Source organism: Mytilus californianus, unplaced genomic scaffold (assembly GCF_021869535.1).
Source record: "Mytilus californianus isolate M0D057914Y unplaced genomic scaffold, xbMytCali1.0.p SCAF_9, whole genome shotgun sequence".
In the NCBI taxonomy this organism is placed as follows: Eukaryota; Metazoa; Mollusca; class Bivalvia; order Mytilida; family Mytilidae; genus Mytilus; species Mytilus californianus.
The window spans coordinates 96,048,943-96,074,277 of record NW_026262745.1 but is presented as its reverse complement, the minus strand read 5'-3'; the positions used below and the strand labels follow the sequence as shown (position 1 = coordinate 96,074,277).

The 25,335-nt window shown below is 31.4% G+C and overlaps 2 protein-coding genes across 2 annotated transcripts in view; one reads left to right on the top strand and one right to left on the bottom strand.

Moving 5' to 3' along the window:
- Positions 1–20,059, bottom strand: part of LOC127714057 (uncharacterized) — a 129,680-nt gene extending 109,621 nt beyond the window's left edge. The window contains exons 1-2 of the mRNA XM_052220004.1: positions 19,988–20,059; positions 585–774 (exon numbers count right to left, since the gene is read on the bottom strand). Coding sequence (XP_052075964.1) covers positions 585–774; positions 19,988–19,996 — 199 coding nt within the window. The 5' untranslated portion in view covers positions 19,997–20,059. The remainder of the gene's footprint in view (positions 1–584; positions 775–19,987) is intronic.
- On the top strand, positions 9,283–19,993 carry LOC127714322 (uncharacterized). Its single transcript, XM_052220382.1, has 6 exons — positions 9,283–9,422; positions 11,876–11,937; positions 13,157–13,265; positions 14,118–14,179; positions 16,727–16,786; positions 17,577–19,993. Exons 1-6 carry the CDS (start codon positions 9,325–9,327, stop codon positions 18,248–18,250), a joined length of 1,065 nt encoding a protein of 354 aa, XP_052076342.1. The 5' UTR covers positions 9,283–9,324; the 3' UTR covers positions 18,251–19,993.
- Positions 20,060–25,335: the final 5,276 nt, after the last annotated feature.

The window sequence follows — 25,335 nt, the reverse complement described above, 5'->3', positions numbered from 1 at the left end:
GTTGCATATTTTATATTGGATTTGTGTGTGAATATACGTTACATTTGGTGAGAACTTTCGGGATGTGGCTACGACAAATATTAAATTCATGTAGTCATCTATGACACAGATATACGGTCAAACAAATCATTATGACCTTATTCTGTGGCCATCTGGATTATATATAATTAGGGAATACAAATTAAGACACTAGATTTTTGGGACCGTGTTAAGCAAATTTGTTTTCTGTTAAATTGTGTGTGTACTGTTTTGGGTGTTTTGTCGTTTAATTTTTGCCAGGATATTGGCTGGGTTTTTTTTATTTCTTTTGTTTGCAAAAGTTATTTTTTTAGCTGTGATCTTTTTTAAAGAAAAAGCGCTTAGTATCCGTAATTTTACCAATGTAAGGATACACTATTCTGAGTTTGTTTTAGTTGGGCAATAGTTCCTGTTGATTATTGTTAGTTTGCTTTTAGTCGATTTCAGATTTGAAACAGGTATTAAATTACATAATTTGTTGATATAATTTGTTCAACGAATGTAGTTGGCGTACCTGCAAAAGCAAATTTCAACTTATTAAACGTCCAATTATTAACGTTACTTGCCTGGTCGTACGTAGTCAGCACTGTCCGCACACGATTCTTTATAAACGTGTGTATCCTGATCTAACAGACATGAATAGTGATCTGCTATGTTATAACAAACATGCCTTGCCCTAAATGTTCTGTCTAATTCATCTGGACACTTCAGTTCGAATGCTGCGATAACAGTTGTTGTTAGTAGAATAAAAATCATCTGAAATTACATGATTTATTTATATTCCAGTATTATTTTAAATAAATTCAAGTGTAAGTTTTATATAGTGTACATCCAAAATACTTTGAGCGTTTCTCATCAAATCAATTTGACACGTTATCATGATTTTAAAAGTTTAAAAGTTTAAGAATATAAGTTTTGGAACGCATATTAAACTATCACAGTTGGGGGGAAAATGTGTTGATAGCGACTTGGATGAAAATTTTATCTGTTACGCCTCAGCTTGTTGCTATTTGATTAAAATTGGTATTCGGAAACATTATGTGTCCAAAGCGCTTTTATTTCCTTACCTTTATCGTATACATCATGAAAACTTAAAATTAAATAATGCGCATTTAAAAGCAACATTTTATAGGATTTTCGGGTTATTATTTAACACATTGAACCCAAGGTGTTTGCCTTTTATTTGACAATAAACAGAAAATAATGAAACACTTATGATTTTCGTTTTAAAACTATCTTTTGATCATTATTTAGAGGTTCACAAATAATTAATATGCAAGATATGAAAATAAGAAAAAAGGGAATGATTGCCAATGAGACAATTTTCCATAAACGACCAAATGATGCAGAAAAGAACACATGTGAGTCACCATGCGAACTTCTGCAATGATCAACACAAATAGTGTATAGTAATAAAGATATTCAATTGAAATTTTCGTTTTAATGAAAACAGATGTTAGATGTGCTCTCGAATAACGCAAAAACCCAATTGACATCTAAAGTTTACCATATGGCTTTTATCAAAAGACAAAATGTTTATTCAATTCATCATCAACACAATGAACAATAAATTGATCAAATATGACAATTAAATGGTCACAAATACACCAACGAGATTGGTCATATTCTGAAATTAACAATGCAATACAGGGTTAGAAATATATTTTTTATTTATCTGAACCGTACCTCTTTCCTATCTAGGGAAACCAATAGCTACATACAAAAAACATACAAAAACATGTACGCAGGAAAGTACTTTTTACAATTACATTGTATAAGAAAGAAAATACACAGGTACAAAAAAAACCGTGATAATCAATAGTATAATGCATCAAGGAGCGCTTTGACTTAATGTAAAGCATTAATGAAGTATTTAACCTGCTGATATGAAATAATACCGTCCAATACTATAGCTACACCATTGCTTGCTGTCATTTATTAAAGATTTCATACAGCAGCATGTGAACAGCAAAGTGAAAGACATTCTAGTACAATGCATAGAAATGCAAAGAGCAACAAAAACAAAATTTAAGTTACGCATAAAAGTGGCAATTAGCGAGAATATTTTGATTGCTAGCTGATTGAGCAAAAACAGTTTAATTTGAACCTTTGTAAGGACAAAAATAAAGCATTGATAGCGCAACTTCGTCTAATCTTTGTAATTGCATATGTTTTGACATATTATTCAGGAATAACTTTCATATCAGATCGCTTCTTGATTTTGGTGGTGCAAATTAAAGAAATGGGTTCTCGAAGACGGCTGTTTGTAATTTTGAAAGATGTTTCTGTGTTGATTGGCAATACCAAACAGCAAACATAATTTGTATGGACAATTATGTTATTTTAGACACATTGAAAATAACGGGGAAAAATATAAAAACGAATAGCAATTAATTCGAGTGATCCATGATAGTGTTGTTTGGAATTATTGATGTTCAAAAGTGTGGGTACGAGACGGATCATCTCAAACTACTTCCCTCTTCCAAAACCCCTTATAACGATTTCTTTACTTAAAAACAGACCAATACATAACATTCTAATGCTTACTAGACTAATCCAATCGATGCATATTTTGTACTGATGTAAAGGGACAGATGAGTAATGGTCTCAATGTCTTACTTTTGCATCGATTTTTTCAAATTCCGATTTATTCAGTAATTTTGCAAATTTGATGGGGTTAGTTTGTTCAGTCTTTAGTTTTCTTTGTTGTGTTTTGTGTACTGTTTGTCTTTTCGTCGTTTTCCGTTTTTTTGTCATGGCACTGTCAGTTTGTTTTCGACTTTGAGTTTTGATATCCCTTTGGTATCATTCGTCTCTATTTTGGAAAGAAGAAAAACTTTACAAATAATGTCTCTTCTTTGTAGATATTGTACCATTTTAATAGAAAATATATGTGTTTTATACTACAAATGTAACAGTCATTTTTTTTAAATTTAATAGAAGAAATTTTCTTCACAATCAGGGAAGAGAGTCACCATGTTGACTTGCTGAAATCCATAAATGTAAGAATAATGCAATAGACAAACAAATAAGACAACACTTACCTCAAAACTTTATATTGATGCAAGATTATCCTAATTTGTAGCCTACACTATGGACACGTTTGGAATAATTTTCAGCTTGAGAATTTTGCATTTGTATGACGTCATCTTGTGCAGTGCAGCAATGCAGCAAGAGCTTTCATAGCATTTTGCAGAATTTTAAATAATTTTAAATTTGTACATTTTACAAATCTCTGATGCATTAACTTTTAGGTTATGCATTAGAATAAGAATATTGGTTCTTTATTTATTTTTTTCAATTTTGATGCTTTATTTTTATTGTTTTATAGCTAGCTCAACCTCTCACTTGTATGACAGTCGCATAAAATTCCATTATATTGACAACGATGTGTAAACATAACAAGCAGACATAAAAATGTCAAAATAGGGGTAAAACAGTCAACATTGTGTTATAATCATAATCACTATAAAAACAAAAAAATATGTAAATAAGTATGTTATTAGCTTTTACGACGCAACAAAACTATATATGAACATGAAAAACACATATATAAAAAAGGTTTACCAATTAAAAAGTAAAGCTGAAAAAGAAATGTCCCTTCAAACAACGAGCAAAATCTTCCTTCAAATAATTTTGAAGTCTAGAAGAAAGAACTCACACTCACACACACACACACACACACACACACACACACACACACACACACACACACACACAGTATTTAATTTAAAAGAATAGATAATGCACATATATTCAATATGCAAGCAATGTACAAACAAATGCGTGTGTTAAAAGATGAAGTCCGGCGGCAAATGACATTAATGTGCAATGATGGAAGAAAAATAATCTTTCTGGCTTGCAAGGAAAAGTGTGTAGAAGCATATTTATCAAAGATTAAGTCGTGCCAATATTTTACTGTGACATTGGTACTAAAACACAGATCTAAAGGCGACAATTGTTTAGGACACATTATAAACTATGTGTATTCATTCATAATCAAAGTTCGTGACGTTTTAAGTTTTATGTTAATTTCAATAACGGCTAAGATACACACTATGAGTCAGAGGTGTCTGGTTTTTAACAATAACACTTATCACGATAAAAGCTGAAAAAAGCATTTCAATGATCAACAAAATCGCTCTATGTTAGTTATTTCCTGGCTGAAATTAATGAAGTTGTTATTTAAAGAAAAATGCAAAAATAGTATTACCTGTAGGCCTTTCGAAACTTCCGGGTGTTTAATCGATATGTTAAACTAGGTTATTATATGGAAAACCCCATGAATAGATTTACAGGAAGTCGACAAAAATATGCTAACATTTGTGTCGGTTGAAAATCTAAAGGAATACCGTATAATCTTTTGAAAACTTATCGTTTAATTAAAATAGGTATGCATAACCAGCCCTATATTTTCCAACTACTAGGGCTATATCTATAGATGGAACAAATTAATCCAATTTTACCGTAAATAAACGAATTTTGCTGAGCTGTGCTGATCTCTTTAGTGCATGACAAATAAAGAGATTGAGAGTTCTAAGCTATACATGCATTTATGTTATATAAAAATAAGAGAAGCTAGCAATTGTAGGTTGTTTTGTTTACACTGCTATTCTATCCACACCAACTGTAGCATTTAAGTTTTTAAATTTGGAAGGGGACTGGCAGATTATTTCCCATCTTTTCTAGTAGTATTAGTTTTTTCTCATACAGGTCAAAGAGTATGCATGTTTCCATTAATATTTAGATACACTATTTGATTGTTTCTCTCTTCTTTTGTTTTTCGTTGAATAATTTGCCCTTAATTCTTACCGGTTCTGCATAGCCATACAACGAGTTTAAATAGAAATGTTTTCCTAGCAGTTATTAAACTGAAATATGTTTTTTCTTCTATTAAACATGTGAGACATGATCAATTCGAATAATATTACTTGTTGGTTGATACTATCAACTTTAACAGATCTTAAAAATGGGTAATAAAACTTTAATCAACTCAAAGTTGCTTCGACTCAATCGCATTAGGAAAATACAACTTCCCACTTTTCCGATTAAAAAGTTAAATCACAAAAATACCGAACGCTGAGAAAAATTCAAAACGGAAAGTCCCTAATTTAATGGCAAAATCAAAAGCTCAAACTCATCAAACGAATGAATAACAACTATCATATTCCTGACTTGGTACAGGCATTTTCTTATGTAGAAAATAATGGATTAAACATGGTTTTATAGCCAGCTAAACCTCTCACTTGTATGACAGTCGCATAAAATTCCATTATATTGACAACGATGTGTGAACACAACAAAGGAGGTCCTGTTTCTGAGTCATTGTTGTGGATCCCTATAATGAAATGAATATTATTATCCAACAATTTATTGGAAATACAAAGTGATATTTTGGAGGCGGAAACACAAAGTCAAATTAATATACTCAATGCCATACAGCATTCTAAAAAAATTCCAATGGTCCATTTTCATATTACCGGCTTTTGACTTCGGAATTTAATTTTTTCGACAGGTTACTTTCTCTGTGGTAAGACATCCTGGACCTCGGTCAAGCAATAGCAACGTAAATAAGTAAATTCAAGATTTTAATCGGCACAATTTTGAAGGAAAGTTAACTGTTTAAATGCCTTCTATACATGACTTATTCATCGGAAAATAGTAAATTTCCCGCCAAATTGCACAGATCATATATTTGATTTTAATTTTTTGGGCTGCTCGTAATTGACCGAGTACCAGGATGTCCTACCACAGAGTAGGTAACCTGTCGAATAATTGTAGAACCCGGAGTCAAAAGTCGGTAATATGAAAATGGTCTATTAGATTAAAATACAATCTTGGTTCAAACTGACAACGGTTATGAATTTTTATATAGGTTTGACAAATTCTACCATCAGTTATTCATAATATCAGGGTCTATGCTACATTTGAGATTTGTAGTTGATTACTTTGCAATTTCACATACTGAAAAGTTTGATATACACTCTTAAGATACATGTGATATGTCAAACATTTATACTTGTTGGAATGTGTTAAGTTAAGATGCAAACTTGATGTTTTTATTGCGTTTCGTTTAACGAAACAAAACTATGAAGATATATCTTTTAATTAGTTGCCTCATGTCAATTGTTCCTTATTTTTATACCATAACAGGGGAAGGCCCCAAATTTTCCTCCCGTTTAATTTTTTCATGACTTATATTTACACTATTAAAAGGATATGGTCTAAGTAGCATCTGCCAAAGTGTTGTTGAAATTCACCGTTGCATTTAATGTTTATGGTATATTGAACATGACCAATTTTGGAGTACCCTAATCATTGTGTGTTTTCGCACATGTTCTCATTAGGAATACCCATGACTGTTGAAATAAGTCGTAGAAAAATAGTTTAAGTAAATCTGAAATGCCATGGCAACATTCGTAGCCTGAATGTAAATCAATGGTTTAAAAGTATCGATTGAGTCAAAAATTCTGGCAACCTAAAAAAAAACAAAAAAAATTTTTTTTTTCAAACTTTGCCAGAAAAAAAAAGTTTAATTCCGGCATAAAATTGACGAAACAATTATTGTTTACTAAACTTAAAAATCAGAAACTTCTATTGAATTTGATCATTTGAAATTTACAAAATAATCAAACAATTTTACAAAAAAAAGAAAAAGAAGAAATTTCTACAAAACCCTCTATAGAGTCTCATTTTGCATTCTATTTGTCTGTTCAACTGGACATTGTATGGTCGTAACATAACTGTTGTCAAGTATTTAATAAGGGAAATCAGTTATTTTAAGTATTATGGATGATTATCTTTAGGACGAGTTGGCATATTTTCATTAAATATGTGATAAAATTGAGAATGGAAATGGGTTATGTGTCAAAGAGACAACAACCCGACCATAGAGCAGACAACAACCGAAGGCCACCAATGGGATGTTTGTTTCATTACACTTGACTACAAAATGACCGTGTCATCGAACAAGCAGGCAGGCTTAATTGGATGTTTGGACATTCTGTTATCTAAGAAGTTTATTTGTGCTTATGTTTAGCATTAGATTGTTATAGAATTTTTAATCAAATAAGATCAAGAATATTGCGGTTGTTATTTGAAAACCAAAGACATACAGCCTATCTACTGATAGCAAAATACTAAAATCTTATACCTTCATTATTCAATCTATTTTTACCAAATCTTTCAAGATTTTATCTTATTGATCTAATTGATGTCAAGAGTAATTCCCCAAACTTCTCAGTCCATAGCTATTTTTTCCAAAGCATTTCATTTAGGAGCTTTTGATTTATGAATCTTGAAAGAAAAATGATTCCTTTATTCATTGATTGGTAGAGTCAAAATTTTGTTCAATTTTCTTAGATGCTCCTGCATCATTCTCATATTTCATAAATAAATGTAAACACTCATAATTTTTTATAAAATTGAGAATGAAAATGGGGACTGTGTCAAAGAGACAACAACCCAACCAAACAGCAGAAAACAGCCGAAGGCCACCAACACAGCGAGAAAATCCAGCACCAGGAGGCGGGCTTCAACTGGCCCTAAACAAAATATGTACTAGTTCAATGAAAATGGACGTCACACTAAACTCCAAAACATATAAATGAACTGAAATTAAAACACATACAAGACTAACAAAGGCCAGAGGCTCCTGACGTGGGACAGGCGCAAAAATGCGGCGGGGTTAAACATGTTTTGTGAGATCTCAACCGTCCCTCTATACCTCTAGCCAATGTAGAATAAATAAAGACACAGTAATACGCACAGAAGAAGTCCGAGTCCGATGTCAGAAAAGTAAACTTAAGAAACTACGCAATATGACAATGATACATAAATTAACAAGGGACTACTAGCAGTTACTGACATGCCAGCTCCAGACCTCGATTAAAGTGATTGAAATATTATGTCTTCTTCATATGAAAATCAAGCACAATCCCTCCCGTTAGGGGTTTAGAATCATAACATCATAAAATATATGAGAAGAACATAAACCGTATCATGCCAACAACTGGTTTTAGAACAAATGTGTTTATTTCCAATGCAAAGACCCTATGAGTGAATCAATGTTAATACAAAAATATGCCATCTTTAATGAACTGACAACAGTATCGTAACTATATCCCTTCCGAATAAGTCTGTTTAAAGGTTTGGTTAGCTTTTGAGGTGAATGTCGACATTTTTGTGTTTAACTTTTGTATAGAATATTACCATAAAAGTTTGGATGTGAAATACCTGAACGTACAAGGAGTCTGCATGTTGATTCATATTTACGAATGACGTCTTTGTACCGATGATAAGATTTAGTAAATGTTTTGACTAGTTTGTGATATCGAAAACCCTGGTGTAATAATTTTTCAGTAATACAGAGATTTCTTTCGTTAAAAACAAATACGTTGTTTCATACACAAGCGAATCGAACAAGTTGAGTTATATAAACTACATAAGATGGTGACAAGGGCACATCACCATCTAGAAATGGATAATTAACAATAGGAAATGAAAAACCATCTCTATTATCATAAATTTTGGTATTAAACTTCCCGTTAAAGATGTAGATATCAAAATCCATTTTATCACTATTTCATTTACTACACGTGAGATTCACATGAATTTAATTTCATCTGAAATTCATGTGACTGAAATAACTTTGTGTAACAAACAGATTTAATGTGAACATCCATGAGTGGTTAGCCAGAAAACTTGAAATTTGGGCAATACGTCAGCCTTTATGAAGACATTCGGAATCAATAATAATTGCATTATTTTATTACATATCGTATGGAATTTTATAAGGAGTAGATATAAGACAGATACAAATCTTCTACGTTATGATATAATGCAGTGCAAACAGGATGATGCGAATGTTGTCACAAGTAGAGTTCCAAATTTACTTTTTGGAGTTCGTGCTGCGCAAATTTATGTTTTCCTTGTATTTTCTTGTAAACTATTGTTTTCGTTTTATTACCATCTTGCTATCTTTCATCGAATTATTGCTTACATAATATTCATGATAGCGTATGTAATTCCTTCTGTAAACATAAACGAAACATAAAAACACAAAAAAATAAAGTTTAAAGGAGACACAGTGGAAATCAAACTAGTACAGCAAAAAAATAAGAAATCTTCATTTTATAAAAATTGAAATATTCAATACATTTTTTTTTCAATTTAATCAAATATTTCCAAATATGTACATATATATCTATATAGTCATCAGATAGACATGTAATTGGCTATTTCCTGTCAAAGGTCAACATTGAAACCTTTATATTGCAAAAATGATTTCCGCATTATTAGACAAAAATGAATATTGCAATTTATACCACATTATCAATTAATTTACTTCATTTTGAATCATGCAGAACTGTATCAGCCGAAGTAAAGTGCTTCAGATCACTTAGGTATGTGAATAAAGATAACTTAGCGCTTATCTGTTTGACAGTGTATTAATTAGATTCTCATGTGAATGTAAACTTAACCTAAAGTATCATGAGGTCAGTATTTCGATTTATTACAAACGAATCTAAAATTGTCTATTTTTAAATATTGAAATTATAAGGAAACTAAGGTGTCCACTCCCATGGGCCAAAGCTGATCTTAGACTGATTTTGGCTACTTTGCAAGTCCTTTTTGAAATAAAGCTCTTCAACTGTTTCGGTTCTTATAAATCTTTGGCTTTCAAATATTCGGCAATCAGACTTCTTTATGAAGTTAAATCTAACAAAAAGCTTCGGACGCATTAAATTGATAATTTGTTGTTTCATTTTTTTCAAGCTAATGAGGGAATGAGAAACTTAATACTAAAAAAAACTGTATTGAAACAAACCGTCATCCCTATTTAAAGATTTGTGTTTACAAAAATATACCTATCTATAAGTAGAACAATATTTTTTATAATCTAGACAAGAGTCGATATTGACAAGAAAGATCATTAGTATTAAGTATTTAAAAATTAATCGTAAACCTATTTCAAACCTTATCGGATATTTTGATTTATATCACTTAACAGATTGAATAACGTAAAATCAAATCATATTAAGTCTTGCGGTCAATTTTCAGACTTATCCACAGCGGTTAATTCGTATATGTAAGAGAATGATAATCCCTTTCTTCATGATTAAGTACGAGCGTTAGCGAGTACTTATCATGAAGTAAGGGATTATCGTTCTCTTACAAACTTAGAATATTGTAAAGTGCTCAAGGCTTAAATGATCTCTTGATTGGTTGTATTTAAGAATTAGTTTCATTGTCAGTGCAATGTTTGTAATTAATGCATGACTTCCTTTTTTAGGCATGATTTCATTTATGGATTAGTTTTAGTGATGTAAGGACCTTCTTATAATTTTGGAAAATATAATAAATTATGTTTTATACATTAGATGACACAACAGTACAATGATATCGTAAGAAATGTTTCCTGATTGTGAGTATGAATGTAAATCATGTAATATTTTAGCGAGGAATTATCTTTTTGTTTATTTCCATTTCAAATCAATAAATTCAAAATTTGAGTTACAAATAAATTTTATTTTACAGCCAATATTTTAGTCCAGTCCTTTACATCAAATACTACTTCATTATGTCAGGGAAATGTTCAAATACAATGCCTTTAAAATAGTTTGAAATATATTCAAAAGTTAAACTAAATTCCTTTTTTTTTTTAAATTTTATCAGAATATTAGAAATTACTATTCTCACCAACCGCGGATCCAGTAACCAATGTTACTGCACCAGTAAACTTCATTTAATTTTGATTTTTTTTTTGTTTGTCTCAAAATTCAACTTTTAGTCAGTTTTAATCACTAATTCTTTCAAGCTAATAAATGTGCTTCAAAACATTTGTAACTCATTTATAGAAACTCTTTGTTTTGAACTGTAAGTAGGCTTAAACAATAGGATAATCCCTTACTAAGAACATGATTTCATTCATTCTTCACAATTAAGAAACACCAAATCCTACAATTTCATTGGTCGAGAGCACTTTGCTATATTCTAAACTACTGTAGACAATTAGCCTCAAGTCAATTATGACCTGTTTTTAATGTACTTAGATTGTGCAGAATTAAGTATCATTATGTATTGCAAATATGTTGCTCCTTATCAAATAACGAAAACGATTGTAGGGTTTATATGTCGACGATATATATTTGTAGGTATACCTCAATACAAGTGTGGCTACAATTATGGCAAGTCTTGATATGAACGGTGTCTGCAGAACTTAATTTCGGGAATATCGAACCATTCTGCCAACAAAACAAATTTCCTTAACCACAAAACATTGAAATCTAGTTTTAATGAACCGCTACCTCTTGGTTCCTAAAAATCTAACTTCAAATATAATTCAAATTATTAGAAATAACAAAATGTTTCATTTTGCAGCAAATTATCATGTTGCTCGTTAAAATATAGCCAGAAAAGCACTTTGGCTTCAAATTTTTGCATAGAATACCGTAATTTGACCTATAATGATTTACTTTTACAAATTGAGACTTATACGGAGAGTTGTCTCATTGGCACTCATACCACATCCTATATCTACATAGATGATACCCCTTTTGATCAAATATCTCCTCACGTATTCATATACCTATAAATCCTTGATTCTCAGTTTTTGGCGGTTTGAGAGTTCCTGGTGACAATTCAGAAACGGTTTTGGATAAATGTTTCATAACGAAAAACTAAAGATAAAGTTCAAATTGAAACAAGATTAAACCAGGGTACAAAGTGTATGTTCCCCTCATTGATAATCGTTTCGTTTTTATTGTAAATGTTGTCCACAATTCATGTTGAAAATTGTAACAAGAACAAACCATTAACTATTTAGCAGTGCGTATGTACATGTATTTTATTGCAGCGATGGAAAAAAAGCATGGTATTGTTGTGATAACTATGAAGACATTAACGGAACTTGTGTTGGTGAGTTTTCTTTTATTCAAAGACGAAGATACAAGGTGTAATGCAGAATGATATATTGGCAACCACTGGTGTTTAATGCATGAATCAATAAAACTGTAAATAGAACATATGCTTAAGCTAATATGCATTTGCCTGTGCTGGAACATGTCTTTTTATCTTTTTTGTGAGTTGTCCTTATGACAATTTGATATCAACAGACGATTATTAAAATACACCATTATAGGTCAAAGTACGTTCTTCAACACAGAGCCTTGGCTCACAAAAAACTGCAAACTAAAAAGGGCCCCAAAATGAGTATTGTAAAACCAATCTAACAGGAATGAAACCAACGGTCTAATCTATATAAAAAGCGAAAAAACAAGAAACACTTAAGAACCATTTCAAAATACGACAACCACTGAACAAGAATTATGTTTTAAACACATTATTGAGCTTCAAGCTTTTCATAACATTTAAAACAAAACAAACCAAAATCTTTAGCAAAGTCCCTTCATTTAGCATATAGATATATTGATTATATCTTATACCGCAAAAATGTATAAGTAGTTTCATCCTTTATTTGACATTTACAATGGTACAGAAACAACAAACTGTCTTTCATTTACCAATGTCGAATAAAAGGGATGAAAGGGATGACTGGTGAATAGATAAGATTTACATAGACCGATATAGTTGCCCTGTCAATTTATATGTCTCACTCCTTTTGGGATTTTGTTTTTTCTGCTGTGAGTTCAATGATTGTCTGAATTATAATTGGAATGCTGATATTTTTACTACATCTTGATTCTGATTCAAATGAATGACATGAATATCAATCATATGGTCATTTTTATAAATTTACTGTTTGAACTATTCGAAATACTAAGGATTTTCTTATCTCAGGCATAGATAACCTTGGTCGTATTTGGCAAATTTTGGAATTTTGGGTCCTCAATGCTCTTCAACTTTATATTTGTTTGGCTTTCTAACTATTTCGATCTGAGCGTCACTGGTGAGTCTTAGAAAGACGAAACGCGCGTTTGGCGAATCAAATTATAAGCCTGGTACCTTTGATAACAAACAAAACAATAATTTGCAAAAATTAAACATGTCTGGAAAACGTTGCATGAAAATTGGCTTGTAAATGTACTACCATGCTTGAATCATATAAATAAATAAATAAATATCAGCATCGGAAAGAAGGCAATGCTGATAACATATATCGCTTTCATTTTTACAGCATGTACAGACGGCTATATATCAGACAATGGGGAAGCGTGTCGTCCGTGCACAAAAGGATTATATGGTCGAAAATGTGGTGAAGTTTGTGCTTGTGAAAAGTTTCAAGAGTTAGTATTTTATGCTAATTTAAAATTATAAGAATATTTAAAACATAATCCCTTTATATCGACATTAACTAATAATGTTAAGGGAGTTGGTTATTAATAATACAGAAACAAAAAGTAAATTACAAAAATGTTAGCTCAACACACACACACAGCCACCAAACATGTGTACATGTTCAGAACATTACCAATTGATTACTTTAGCTACATAGTACGATGCATTTTAATAATATTGAAACAAAAAGGATGATTTTAGGGAGGAAATACATAAAAAATAAAAATTATCTTTAGACATTTAATTGAATTCCGCTATTATGTTTTTTTTTAATTTTTGCTACACAGGTATGGAAACAAGAACTATAAGAATTAAACACAAAACCACAGCAATACCTTAATAAGGAAAGTTTGCAAGTCAAACTACAAAATAATTGTATTTCCATATGATAAACAAGATTGTCTAGACTAAGAGCTATATAAAATACGAAAAGCTATTACTCTTGCTCGGGTATTATAACTACAATATTTGATGTGTATTCTCTGTTCCTTCCGTTGATTTCATGGAAAGACGTAAACCTATGTGAACGTTTGTTAAAAAGTAAGTTTTTCTGAGGAAACGCAATACAATTTCTGTATATTATAATTTGTTGATGACATAACTATTATTAACAAAATCAATATTCGGCCAAAATATCTGTTTACCAAACAGATATTTTGGCCGAATATTGATTTTAGTTATTAACAAAATCAATATTCGGCCAAAATATCTGTTTGGTAAACAGGTGTATGAACTGCGACCTGCTTTATTGTAATGTGTACTGTTTCTTCATTTATTACATTACATTTTTGTTTGCATAGATGCAACCACAAAGAGGGATGCAGAAATTTTTCAGACGTCGTGACAACAGCAACGTTTTATGGTAATTGTTATTAAATTATTTTTAAATAGAAACATCTTATACAGTTCTTTCAATATATTATAGCATTGCTTTTAATGAATTTCTACTATGTTCTACTGAAAACAATAGGTAAATTCAACATTTGATTATCTCATCAAATAAAACAGGTTAAAAGGGCAAAATACATTACAAAATTGAAGAACATTGATGACCCAAGTTCCGAAAGGTTTCGTCAAATACAGCTAGAGTAACCTTATTCCTGGGATAGTAGTACAGCGAAGTTTAAGTCGGTGCGACTTTATCCATCAGCAACATATGTCCACAAAACAAAACTCCAGGTACACAAGGAGACCTTGCTTTAAGACGGTTCACATGTTCTTTATTGTGAGCTAGAGCTAGTTTCGACCTTGGCGTCTTATTTTTAAAATTACTTCGTTGATGAACTTATCACTACAAAGTACTTCCAAAATCTTCGTTACCGTGAAAACAAAGAGTTGTTAAAATTTCCAATTTCTAAAAGGTCTCTTTTGTGGAGCTGTCTGACGGGCTTCAAAGTCGATAGAATAAGAGGTCAATGTATTCAGGTTAATTCAAGTTATGTGGTACAATGGGTAAATGTCTGGTTAAAATATATCTTATCTTTGATGTGCCGCATTAGCATCCCTATTAAATAAGACAGTCCGTGCGTGACCCATGACATACGATATTGTATGCATTTCATTGGCCATTTTCTAACAAATCCAGACTATGCTATATCAATTAACGTGTCTGAAGACGAATTTGTGTAAAATATTTTTGTTTGATTCTAATCTCTGAAAATTTGAATAAACTGAATGAGCTCTTGAACATATCTGTTCGGGCGTGGGGTTGGGCCTATATTTTTGTGTAAATTCGGGATTTACACTTATTGGGACTCGGGAATCAATGATTAATTTTTCAGGATTCGGCATAAAATGCTTTATTTTTTCGGGATTTCGGTATTCAGCTTTTGTTTTTTTTCCTGAAATTCGGGATGACACCCCTCCTACCCTCTCTCACTCTCTTCAGCTGGCAATGTTGAGGAAAAAGGAAAATCATCCTGTATGAGAATTTGAATTTGTTAAATATTTGCAATTCTTATAAAATCACAAAACCTGCAGATTTTTTGTATTTCTTTATGTAGATTGACTACAAAAAGGGGGTGTATACGACTCCCCAAACTTAATCTGCAATTCATGTTCGTTACTCAACACTTTTAATACCGAAACAGTTAGAGATATTAATATATATATTTTTTTTCAAATGCGTTTTGTTTAAATATAATTTTTCACTGTTTTGGTCTTTTGGAAAATGTTTTTTGTGCTGTATTTAGACCCCTCTACCAAGAAATTTGTTTCGCATGCACACGTATAGAAATTGCGGTTTTTATCCAACGCAATCATAGGTTTGAACGTTGTTTTCAATTTAGACTTATTTTTTTTTTCGAATACTGGTTCCCAACTAAATGTCTAAATATATCTGGAATATTTTCCCTCATATTGACAGCTATCTGAAGTCAGTTCATAGTAACTGGGGATCCTGGCCCACTGCTCGACAGGATCGGTTCAGGACGCCAGGCTAAGTTCATATGACCTCAGTTTAATATAGGCGTGGCAATTCATCACTTTTATCCAATCAACTGTCCTTTATGATAAAGATTGGCGTGCGATTGTAGTCAAAACAATGTAATTTATATAATGACATTGTAATAGTTTTAGGACACAGTTACATCAACATCAAAAGGTAATGTACTTTATTGTGGAAGCTGTGGACTACTGGTTCAAAATAAAATTTATTTCGAAAAGTTGCTTTGTATAACCACTGTCATGATGTTGGGTGTATAAAGATCTTGAAAAAAATCCCTTTTATAAAATTTTGAAGTGAGAAAATACACGTAACAAATCAAATCTACAGCTTTTTTAAGATGTCACTGAAAGATGACTTTTATAAGGCATTAACTTCGTTACATGAGGCATATGTAAACTCAGTAAGCATCCAGGTCTTCCTCCTTTTGCAATATTAAGCTTTACACAATAGTTAACCATGTCCCCGCTTTCGCCGGAGTAGAATCCCTGTACCTTGCATTTTGTGATTTACGTCACAGGCATGCCAGAAAAAAACACTCTACAAGGACGTTTAGTTAAATGATATTGGTACTATCATTATATAAGCCAATCATTACTGTTTCCTGTTCTCATTGGTATTTCAAACAATAATCAGGAATATAGGTTTTCTAAGATTAATTAAAAATAAACATTTACATGGCAAAAAAAACACTAATCTTATACAAAGATTTACTATTAGTAACGACATACATCTTGCTCCGATGATAAAATGAAAATGATATAACAAGCTAATGTTCACCTCCACCATACATATTGATATAATTTTGTTTTTGGCATTTCATTTGTTAAGCCCCTTTAAGTAATATAGCTCCTGCCTTTCGAATCTTCAAGTTGACGCGTTCCTAAGGAGTAAATTTGGAACGTCTCGGAAGCATAGACTTTGTAAAGTCTTATTTTCAGCAGTAATATTTGATTTATTTTACAGAAGATTTGAGTACCCCTCGCCTATTATTAATGTCAAGTATTAACCCAGACACAAATGAAGGTAAGTCAAAATCATAATTATGAATTACATATTGTTTGTCACAAAATATTTTTAAATTAAAAAAAAAAAAACAGCTTTCCTTTACACAGCGTTCTCCTTTTCAGATCAGTATCCTACGTTTATCTTTTCAGTTCATAACAAATAAGGTTTAAATAGAACCAAATGAATATGAAACAAAAACAATGCAATATTTGGAAGATTCAGTAATTAGATACAAGTAGATATTATCTTCAATGTTCGATATCGGTATTTTCATATTTTTCCCTCCATTCGTATTTATATTTTGATCACTGTATGCTGAGATCGTGTTTTGTTCTAATGATTTAGTTCACTTTTATCGAGTGTAGACTAGGTCTTTTTGAGTGATTTTACGTACGATCAGATCGATTTACTGCTATTTCACGAGTATAGAAGTTTTTTTTACTGTATAACTTATAATGAATACTATACATGTTTTGAGCACAAACGACGACAATTTTCCTGTAGTTCACTTACAATTAAGTGTCTTATAATGTCCCTGTTTTTGTTTCGAAAATTTTTAGTGTGAATGTTTATTATTATGATCGATTAATTATAATTGTACATAAAGTATTTTAGCGTAATTAATTTTGCATACGAATGATGAAAACTGCATTATTTGTCCTCGGATTGTCCTACGTGGATTTGTTTGTCGCAAATATCGTTAATTTGTATTTTTTAATATGAAGGGTTAAAATAATTGTCTATTACCTCCTTTTGCTATGTGATTAACCTATGTGTTACTAAAGATATGTATTTAAACTCTTTGTAGGAAAACTAAAAACAGAAATAATTATAGTTATCTGCACCTGCACAATTTGCTTGTTATTGATAATATGCATGATTTGGTTTCGACATTACACGAAACAAAGATTGTTACCCGAAAAAGGAGCAAGGAATTCTGGAAGCAAATCTACTGAACTTGGTGAATTAAAAACCTTAAATGCTTGTGGAATGTATGATTATATAGACGAATCTAAAATTTGCGACTTAGTTAGACTGCCTTCAATCGATCAAACCCAAAACAGAAAAGAAGGAGATCAACTTACAAATGAATTTTCCGACGACGATGACGACGAAGACTACAGCGACGACACCGAAAACAACAACGATGAAACAGACAAAACGCTTGATGATGGTTATTTGAAACCTTATAATATGCTTAAATCGTCTGAAGCAAATCATAGATATAGCAGAACTGGCGTTGCAGGTAGTAGAACGTCTTCTGATGCAGTTGGTCGCAATACTACAGATGAAGTATTGCAATTGGCAAGTGACGAAATATCGAGCGAAAAAGGACAGAAGGACATGTCAAAATATATCAGTATACATGAGCCTGACGTACTCACTGTGGATGTTCACTGTCCAATATCCATGCATGAATCGGTTCCTGATACACAACCTACTATTGATATTACAAGCGACATAGCGTTTTCCTTAGTTTGAAATGAGTATTGGTATAACTGGGCATAGACTATAGACTAATGTATGCAACTTTCACTCTCACATCTCAGTTAATGCATATTAATTTTATGTTTGAAAAATAGAAATAGAAATGTGTTAACCTTCTAAACATTTCTTTTTAAAAACACGTCATGGTTGCACTTTGTAAATACAGCTGTTTCTCAAACCACGCCTCTTTTGGGGAGATATATAATATTCATAGATAATTTGATTTGTTTACGTACTGGTTCCCAGATATGATCTATATGTTTCATCTCATAGAGACATAACTTGGGACTGTTACCAGTATAAAAACATATTATGTCGGTTAAAATTAAATTCGGAAGTAGGCACAAAGTGAAGGTAGGAGTAGAAAAAAATTTTAGTATAAGTTTAAACTCTTACAAGTTCGGGGCATATAAATGTTGAAAATATGCCGCACAACCCTATGTTTTGACCTTTGAATAAAATAGTAGTGCATATCAACTTTCCATTCTATGATATAATTTTTTACGAAGCTTCATAGTAAAAGTGGCACAGTTTTAGCCGCAAAGGGGGTTCCTATGGGAAATTGCATTGTCTATATTTACAGAAATGCAATCTCATAGAAGTAACTAAAAAATGTTGGAGTAAGGCCATCAATACAGCAAACTAACGACACTCCTAATCATGATTAAATGCTATGATGAAAGCTTTTTAGGTAAAGACTTAACTTCAAATATCACACAGACCTAACAATATCAATGATTCCTGTAAATGAGGTAAATGTCTGCTGAACCCTATAAAGTGGACATGCGATCATTCCATATATCAAATATATGTTAACCACTTGCTTATGTTTTCGTTATAATTATGTCTATCTGAGATACTTTAAGCAACTTTTTATTATTTAAGATAAAAAGAATTCGTTTTCATTAATTGAAAGTTTTATTAAGTTTGTTTATTAAGTAATGTTGAACCAATTGCTTATTGATTTTGATGAAATGACTAATTTATATAAATCGTTGTATACATATTCTTTCCTTTCAGAATGAAAGACATTTTTCTTTTTTTTTCTTTTTTTTTGAATCCGGACGATACCAAGTTTCAATAACATTGGCTTCAAGGAATAAAATAATGACTTTTGAACAATTTCCTGCACATTTTTGTAGAAAATGATATTTTGCAAGGGTATATAGGTCAGATAATGCATGTTTTTGTTTTGTTTTTGACGTATAACACACCTGGTGGTGTCATCAAGCAAATCAAATCTTCGAAAAATGCATTTTCTATATCATATTCTTTGTTTCTATCAATCATTTCAAAATTATTGTTGCATTACTATTTAAATCAGGTTATGTTAACTTCTCGACTTACAATGTACTCGACCATACACAAAAATGTGCATTTAAACGACAACATTAAAGGGTTATATTTAATTTTTTAGATATCGGTCTGTTGTTGTCCATGTTTAATGATGCAAACTATATTTATATCTTATGATTATTTAAGCAGTACATTACTATTGCATCTTAATTTAGACATGTATTTGAACAATTTCAAATTAAGAACCAAAGTGTTTGATTTATCATCAACATAGCAAATAAACTATTTCAAAACAAAAACGAAACTGTAACTATTTTCGGCGAATAAAAAGAGTACCTACAGTTTGTGTATGCGTTCATTTATTCACCTGGTGTTATTTTTTTTAAATATCTGGAGCTCATTCTTATTCTGTTTGACGAATAAATTAGTACTCACCTCTAACATTCTTTAACAGCCACCTATTTTATCAGTACAAAAAGAACGACAATCATGTCCTACCTTATAAATAAACTCATCATGGATACAAGGATTTAAATTTTGTATTTGTGCCAGACACGCGATTCGTCTACAAAAGACTCATCAGTGACGCTATAAAGGGTATTATCTTGTTTATCGAGGACTCAGTTCGTCGGTCATAGAATAAAATAGAAGAAAAGGAATCAGATGATCGTAGAAAGACTGAGTAATATAGTAAGGTTTATTGAAGAAACGTTCGGAAGTCTGTTACTTAACATTAATTTTTTTAATAAAACTTTCAAGTTTTATATTCATGATGTTTTTGTATGTGTTTCAATGATATTCAAACTGAAAGGGTTTTCTTTTTGTCAAGAACATCAAAGCCGGAGCTGTGAAAGGTAAAATGATTCGAATAGCTCTTACTCTCACAACGAGAGGGAACAATATTTCTAATATATTAAGAAAAAAAATTGAAACAAAACGTTATAAATTCCATGCGTACGAAGCGCTTTTCTGAATCTACTCTCATCAGGAACGCCAAGGATGTATAAGAACCGATAAAAATTGAGAGCTATATATGACCAAAAAGGACATAAAAAATAGTCAAATCCGTCTTAGGTCAAATTTGCTTGAGGGAGTTGAAACCTTTGTTTCTTTATAATTTAAAAATTTATAAAAGGACAATTTTAGAACTGTTTGTTAATACTGAGCTGATGATACGTTCAAGGTCTGATAGTTCATTAACAGATGTATACTAGTGCTGTAAAAAATGAGAACAACACGTTATAAATTTCATGCGTCCTAATCGCTTTTCTGGATTTACGTTTATCAGGTAACGCTCGGGGGACATGAACAATTTAACGTCTTGACGATAACGCGTAAAGTATGTAAAAGTTAAATGCTGTTAGTTACACCCAAATTCAATATGGATCTTAATATTTCTAATCTGATTTACTGATGAAATGGGAAATGAGCAAGTTTGGAGCTGTGACAAGTATAAAGAATCCCAAAAATTCGTCAGTACTCATATTTTTTCTTGATTTATTCATTCACTGTTCTACATACTCGTCAACAGTGTGAACAAACCGCTCCCATTAATATGTTATTGATAGAAATTCTGCTTTTGACAAACCCGTGTAATTACTATATAGAAATTCTGCTAAGGACAAACTCATGTATACTACTCTTAAATATAATGAATTGCGTACTTTTTTCCATAAAGATTTCGCCAATTAAGGGTTTGGACGCTATCAATATAATCAATATTTTCCATTAAAATACATGGAGAAATCAATAACGGAATACCTCAAGAATAAAACTAAATAAAGGCAGCAGTAGTATATCGCTGTTCGAAACTCATAAATCGATAGAGATAAAAACAAATCCGGTTACAAACTAAAACTGAGGGAAACGCATCAAATATAAGAGGAGAACAACGACACAACAAAAACACAACATTAAAATGTAACACACACAGAAACGAACTATAATATAACAATGGCCATTTTCCTGACTTGGTACAGGACATTTTAAGAAAAAATGGTGGGTTGAACCTGGTTTTGTGGCATGCCAAACCTCCCGCTTTTATGGCAATGTTAAATATAACATTAAAATGTCAACATTACATGACATGACTACAATACAAATAAATGGGAGAACATATAGGACAAAGAAACACACGAATAATAGCTAACAAAAGGTACTAGGTTTAGAATTTAATACGCCAGACGTGCGTCTCGTCCACACAAGACTAACCAGTGACGCTTAGATGAAAAAAGTTTGAAAGCCAAAACAAGTACAAAGCTGAAGAGCACCGAGGACCAAAACTTCCAAAAAGTTGCGCCTAACACGGCCAGGGTTTTCTGCCTGGGACAAGAACATCCTTATTATTTAGAATAATATATACTTTTGCAAACAGTAAATTTTATAAAATGACTATATAATAGATATACATGATAAAAACTAAACCAGGTATATTCAAAACACTGTATTTAGAATATTGCACCAAAGAACTTAGAATTCGTAACACACATTGGAATCCCATGTTTATCCCTAAATCATTTACGACGGATTTGTGTAAATCACAAATCAGTCCTGTTCTCCTTCGGTATTTACAAAAAAGGGACGATGACAGTATCCCATCTTTATCATGATACATTATCTTCACAATTTTGTTTTTTTTTTATAAAGAACGCGATAAAGTCAGGTCATCAGGGTTTTTGATTAAATATTTTCTGAATTTCTTTCAACAATCTTTATACAGCAAAGGCTGGGATTTAAAACTATTTGGTATTTTCAATAAGAGGTATCAATCAGATGAGGATTATTATTAGTTCTAAAGATTCACTTCAAAATCTTCAATAGGAATCTTTGCCACATTGCAGTAATATCAAAACCTTTGATTTTTCTACGCTCTACGCTACTGGTTCCCATTCTCAATTAAAAAATGAAAACAGCACGTTATAAATTTCATGTTTCCGAAGCGCTTTTCTGGATTCACCTTCATCAGGAACGCTCAAAGCCGAATATTTGAAAGCCAATGATTTATAAGAACCGAAACAATTGAAGAGCTATATGACAAAAAATAAACTAAAAAATAGACAAATCCATCTAAAGCCAACTTTGCCTGAGGCAGTTGAAACCTATGTTTCTTTATAATTTCAAAATCAAAAGTTCGACTATATCGTATCATGAAACAGACTTTTTGCTAAAATATAATAGGAAACGTAGATACAATTTAAAAACCAATTGTCCAGAGAACAATTGAAGATCTTTCAACCATTGAATTTCGAAATCATTGATAACAAGTCACATCCAGTTTACTCAAAGTCATTTGACCTTGACCTCAATTTCAAGGCCATAAAGGGAGGATCTCGAATCAATTTACCTTAGGTCTCTGCTATGTATGGTTAATGATTTTTATCTCCAGGGGAGAAAATTCCTATCAAAATGGATAGTACACTTCATGAAGTTAAAATTTAGATCGTGCCCTTGACCTTTGACCTTGACCTAAAATTCGGACAAATTTACAGACCATCCTGGGGATATAACGAGCAGTTTAGAAAAATAAATTTGTCGATTTCTTTTACAGTTTTGAAGGAGTAGACATAACAAAAAAAACAGTGTACGGGGAGATAACTCTCACCTGAGTGTATGGTTACACAGGGTCAACTGTGAAAGCGTATTTATTCTTTGCTATTATGTACCAAAAGTCTTTTCGATATCTTGCGAAAAAAAAACAAATCTCAAAATCAAAAAGTGGCGGGAAAAAAAACAAAGTAATCAGAACAAAATCTAAAGGTCTTTCCATATTCCACAGGAAAATTATCAAATCACGGTAAAATGACGAGAAGTTATATCCAGTGCCTATACATCGTGGATTCTGTAGATAACAGTTTTTTTTTTTTTCAAATGATACGATTGAAATGAATAATTGATTACAATAAAAAAAACTTTTTATTTTTTTCCTTTTAACAACGCCATTTTCTTTCAAAATTAAAACAACTGAAATAACAACTTTTGAACAAGCTATATAAACAAAATGTAACTAGAGGTATACACAGACCGGTTTGTGTTTTCATAATGGAATTTGAGAAAGAAGTTATATTACTGAAGTGTCAGAGAGTCTCTGGACATTTCTCATTAAGACACTAATTTTATTATTGATGAGTGTATTCGAATACAACTTCTAATACGGAACAGTGAAAAGATAATGTTATTCAAACTTATTTTAAGATATGTTCGGAATTTAACAATAGATAACCCAATTTAGACATTTTGAAGGAACCTTGTCATTAATAGTCTATGTGGTCATTGGATCAATATCAAAACTTGGTAAGAAAGTGGCGATTTAAAATGTAAATCATATACGTTTGCTTGCAAAGTTTTGCTTTTTTTTTAATACTGCGAATACCATTTTATTTGATATGAATTTGAGGACAATTTCGTTGAGAATTTGGTCTTTACTTGCGCCTGCTACTGCTAATGCTAGAGTGTTGAATATATATTGCATCAAAGCTTAGATAAAATTATTTTTGTACACTAGTCACGAGTAGGTTAACAGGGTGTCTGAAAATACTCTTAATTATAACGTGTTCAAGTCTACTGCAATTGCCCTAGGTCTCTTTCAAATTCGAGTGACATAAAATCATCTATTCCTACAGGGACTTTGTTAGTATAGAAAGTCCCTGATTCCTATAGATCTAACGTTTTTTTTTTTTTTTTTATAAGAGACTAGGTGGGCCTCTGTTAATCTATATGATAAATTGATGTGTTGGTCCTTTGCCGGCATGGCAGTAATATCAAAGATATGAGACTTTGAAAGAACTGATTAAAAAATATATAAAATAATGATGTTATGGTATTTCATATGATCATAAATGTAAGATATGATTTATAAGCTATATAATCTCATCCACCTGGTGTGAATTTTAATCTTAATTTGCATTTACATGTTTATGGGTTATGAATGAGAATGTATTGTGTTACAGTATTATCTTCATTATATCCATTCAGAGGGCCTTAATGAGGCTTGTATAGGGTATATTGGGATACGGGATATTTGCCATTTTAATTTTAGGGATATGGGATATTTATCCTAAAAATAAATGGGATATGGGATATTGATACATTTTTAGGGATATTGAATTTTGAAAATGAAAAAAAAAATGTGGAAATTAAAAGTTAAGTACAGAAATATTCACATCGCACTTGATAAAATAATTTACTAGAAAAGGTTATTTAAGTGCTTTGTTGACTTTCATTGAGTTTTGTTATTATAAAACTCCCATGCAACCACGCATCCCATATTGCATGATTGGACCCAACACTATTGATCACTATTTTAGTGTTTCGGCAGTTAAAACTTGGGATTAGAGGCTCTGGCTTGGGATGGTCATTTTAGATGCATCACTAGTTTTAATATAATCAATTATGAAAATTATTCGTGTATATATTGATATATTTATATTTTAATTCTTCATCAATAGATCTAGTTATTATGACAGATCTGCCATCATCAGGGACCCAACTGTCAATTTTATGTTAAAGTCTTTAATTTTGATCTAATAAGCATATCTCCAACACTTTTATGTTTGCAATACGCAACTATTGGTGCAGCATTGAATATTTGTACACAATCTTCGTCAAACTGTAAAAAATGCCAGTGTTTCATGATATGTTTCTTTATTTTACGTATACATGTATATGGGTTATATTTAGTTATTTAAACCAACGGAATATTTTCTTTTTCCTTCGATTTATTTTGCTGTAATAATTCAGTACGGTCAATTGATAAAGCATCAGTAATACTATAATCTATTTCGACG

Excerpts from the sequence above, each read along its gene's own strand:
- LOC127714322 (XM_052220382.1), top strand. The coding sequence starts at position 9,325 with ATGAATATTGCAATTTATACCACATTATCAATTAATTTACTTCATTTT. Across the intron at positions 13,266-14,117 it reads GCTTGTGAAAAGTTTCAAGA|ATGCAACCACAAAGAGGGAT; the intron begins GTTAGTATTTTA and ends TTGTTTGCATAG. Across the intron at positions 16,787-17,576 it reads TAACCCAGACACAAATGAAG|GAAAACTAAAAACAGAAATA; the intron begins GTAAGTCAAAAT and ends AACTCTTTGTAG.